General features: G+C 38.9%; 1 protein-coding gene across 1 annotated transcript; it reads right to left on the reverse strand.

Annotated features, from left to right (window-relative positions):
• Window positions 1-1895: 1895 nt before the first annotated feature.
• Window positions 1896-3472, reverse strand: LOC103950237 (peroxiredoxin Q, chloroplastic). The gene is made up of 4 exons (XM_009361425.3): window positions 3150-3472; window positions 2871-3008; window positions 2562-2651; window positions 1896-2296 (listed from the first exon to the last, which is right to left on the reverse strand). The coding sequence occupies exons 1-4, from the start codon at window positions 3348-3350 to the stop codon at window positions 2078-2080; spliced, it is 648 nt and encodes a 215-aa protein (XP_009359700.2). The 5' UTR covers window positions 3351-3472; the 3' UTR covers window positions 1896-2077.
• Window positions 3473-3806: the final 334 nt, after the last annotated feature.

A 3806-nucleotide genomic window follows, 5' to 3' on the forward strand; every position in this document is an offset into this window, starting at 1 on the left:
TCACATTCCGGATTTGCAATCGTTGTAGTTTATGTCGATGACATAAACCTCATTAGGACTCCCACAGAGCTTGAGGAAATTGTTGCACACCTGAAATCAGAATTTGAGATGAAGGATCTTGGGAAAACTCAATACTGTCTTGGCTTGAAGATCAAGCATTGTTCAAATGAAATCCTGGTACATTAATCAAACTACACCCAAAATGTGTTGCGTCGTTTTAATGAGGATAAAGCGAAGCCTTCGAGTACACCCATGGTCGTTCGGACTCTAGATGCTAAACAAGATCCTTCCGTCCAAAGGAGGATGAGGAAGATATTTTGGAACCCAAAGTTCCTTACCTAAGTGCAATTGGGGCTTTATTGTACTTGGCTCAGTGCACTAGACCCGACATTTCCTTTGCTATGAATCTATTGACTAGATACAACAATGCGCCCGCACGTAGACACTGGAATGATGATAAAGACATTTTCCGTCACCTCAAAGGTGTTACGGATTTGGGTTTGTTCTATACCCGTAAATCTCCGAGTGTTGCCGCCCTCTATGGTCCTCGGATTGATTCTTGCCTTGTTGGTTACGTAGATGCTGGATATCTGTCTGACCCACATAGACCACGTTCTCAAACGGGTTCTGTCTTTACCGTTGGAGACACCACTATATCTTGGAGGTTTACTAAGCAAACACTAGTTACGACTTCGTCTAACCGTGTTGAGATTCTCGCCCTGCATGTGCGTGAATGCTTTTGGTTGAGAGAAGTTGTGGAACATATTCGAAGCACTAGTGGCCTTACATCAGTCGTTGACCTTCCTACGACGATCTTTGAAGACAACGCAACATGTATCGAGCAATTGAAGAAGGGATACATCAAGGGAGACAACACCAAGCACATAACGCCGAAGTTCTTTTACTCACATCAACAACAGTAGCATCAGAACATTAAATCAAGCAAATCCGTTCCCAGGACAACCTGGCCGATCTCTTTACCAAGTCATTGCCTAAGTCTACATTTCAGAAGCTTGTCCAAGGAATCGGTATGCGTAAATTATCTAAGTTGAATCGCTTGTAGTTCTCTTATTTAGAAGTTATGTCTAACTCAGGGGGAGTATCTTAAAGCATACTCACATGATCTTAATGTACTCTTTTTTCCTATGATTAGGAGCATTTTTTCCACTGGGTTTTTGCTACCTAACTAGGTTTTAATGAGGCACCCATCTTGGGATGATCATACTCCGTTGAGTTCACTATCTTCATCCAGTTTGATGAGTGTTTTAGACATTATGCATATTTTCTTACTTTTCTCCTTAGTCTATGGGTTTTCCCCATTCCTTAGGTTTTACCATAGCAAGGTTTTTGTGAGTTTTTACAAATGCATACTTCAAAATAAATTTGAGACTCGCAATCACCCGTTGTGCTGATGACTTCATCAACTATTCTACCTTATATGCTGAAGATCTGATGCGGTGGTTTGTTGAGTATTTACACACTCAAGGGGGAGTGTTGCAGTCATATTTAGAATAGGAATGTGATTGTGCAAATCCTAGGGAATCTGGGAAAGTATTATATATTCCTATTAGGATTAGATTACCTATTAAATGTTGTAATCATAAAGGAAAGGTTTTACCCTTTCTACTACTATAAATAAAGGTACAATGGGGTGAATCAAACACATCTCACAATTAAATCAATCTCTCTTCTCCCTAAAGCTTGCCGCACCCCTCTCTCTCTCTAACCCTAGATCACTCAATCAAATAGGCCTACAACAATAGTAACATTTAAAAATTTTCAATGGACTATTATATACAAATTAAAACCAGATTATTGTCATCCGTGTTTGATCTTCAGTTTTTGTAATCTTGTTAGTAAATATAAAATACCAATTCAAATTTTCCACAGTTGACTTACAAATAACATCTCACTTCATTGCTAACAAATATCACAGTAGTTTGCCTTATAGGGCATAGTTGCCATTAGTTATAACTAGATTGGATTATACAAAAACAACTACTTGCTAACCCTGTTTTGTGGAGATATAATGGACATAGGGATGGAAACACAAGCAGCTAAAAAGACGAGAATTAATTTAGAGGCCTTGAAGTAGTTTGAGAGTTTCGTCGATATGCTTCTCTGGTTGGAACTGATTGTTGTAGATGAGTTGAACCACCCCCTTCTTGTCCAGAACATATGTCTGCCTCCCGGGCAATGTCCCAAACAGATCCGACGGCACTCCCCATTCTTTCCTCAGCTTGTTGCCCTCATCGCTTAGTAATGTGAATGGAAGTTTGTACTTCTTTGCAAAAGCCTACAAACATTTTCAATTGTAATCAACTTCGAGCATTGATTTGTAATGCTTATGCATACAAAACTAACGCGCGCAAATTATAACTGTTGGCTCACGTATTAGTAGCTTACATTTTCAATTAATTCAAAAAACCAACAAATTTATCCTTACATCTGTTGAAGAATCATTGTGCATAATTACCAAAAAAACTCTTTTGAAAGCAACATATACTAAGCCTTAATGTGATGACACTACATGATATAAACACACAAAACTTTCACATTACCTTGTGTGATGAGGGGTCATCACCACTAATCCCGACAACCTGGGCACCGGCCTTTTTAAACTTCTCATAAGAATCTCTGAAAGCACAAGCCTAGAGGAGTATCAAATTGTCAGTGTCTGCACTAACTAAGGCACAATCTATCTGGCATTATCAGCTCCAATGCATATTTCATATCATAACAATCGAAAATTTACCGGACAGATAGCAGAAGTCATTGGCCAAAACTAATCCAGGATAAGCATATTAAGCATAAACAAACTTCAAATTAAGTGGAATTAGAACATGCTAAACAATGTGGTTAATTCGAACCTGTTTAGTGCAGCCAGGGGTCTCATCAGCAGGGTAGAAATATAGAACCACAGGCTTTCCCTTGAACTTGGAGAGGCTCACTGTCTTTCCATCCTGATCTTTCAATGTGAAGGCTGGAGGAACCTTACCCTTGTCCACCTGTCCACAAACCAACCAACCATAACCAATCAATAAAAAAAAAAAATGTAGCCGTCGTAAGGGACTCATAGCTCAAATGATTAAGAGCGTTTATCCATGCACCCATTAATACGAAACACAACATGTATAAGCAAAATGTACCTTAGCAGAAATGAACATCTTGCCAGAGGAAGATGAAGGGATTGGCAGAGTGGAAGAAGTGGAGAACTTGAGGCCATAGAACTGGGAATGTGAAGAGCTGGAGACAATTGGGAGGGTTTGAGAAGATGGGTAGTGTTTGGGAGTTTGGGTGGGAAGTAGAGAGGGGAAGGCTGGGTGCTTGGGAACAGAGAGGGAGGCCATTGGATTGGATTGGAACCAGAGAGAAATATGAAGTGTCCTCCTTAGTTTCTCTGTTTCTCTGGTGGTTTTTTCACAATTGGTGGAGGAAGATAAGGGAGGGAGTGTTGGGTGTTGGGGAGAAGATGGGGATAGACTGGCTTTTGTGGACGATTGCTGACCCCAACCTTGTGTTACTAAGTTTTTTAGTATTTTACTACCATTTCTATGGGAGTATTTTTTTTATTGGTACAAAGTTCACCTTATAAATTATTATTTTTTAGATAATAATGTTTTTACATTAAAGGGTGAGTGAATAAATTTGTATCAAATTTGTTAGTCATTAGATTTGAACTTAAGTCTCACTTATAAATGAAGTATGAAAATCACTAGACCGCATTACTAAATGGTCACCTCACAAAGTTTATAAATCAAATTTTAGTGATGAACTACATCTACATTATATGTATTTATTTACTG

The sequence above is a fragment of a genome, unplaced genomic scaffold, assembly GCF_019419815.1.
Source record: "Pyrus x bretschneideri cultivar Hongxiangsu unplaced genomic scaffold, Pyrus_bretschneideri_v1 Contig1, whole genome shotgun sequence".
Classification (NCBI taxonomy): Eukaryota; Viridiplantae; Streptophyta; class Magnoliopsida; order Rosales; family Rosaceae; genus Pyrus; species Pyrus x bretschneideri.

Coding starts and splice junctions, on each gene's coding strand:
- LOC103950237 (XM_009361425.3), bottom strand. CDS start 3,350: ATGGCCTCCCTCTCTGTTCCCAAGCACCCAGCCTTCCCCTCTCTACTT. Junction 2,652..2,870: donor CCCCTGGCTGCACTAAACAG/GTTCGAATTAAC, acceptor ATACTCCTCTAG/GCTTGTGCTTTCAGAGATTC. Junction 2,297..2,561: donor ATGACCCCTCATCACACAAG/GTAATGTGAAAG, acceptor AAATGTTTGTAG/GCTTTTGCAAAGAAGTACAA.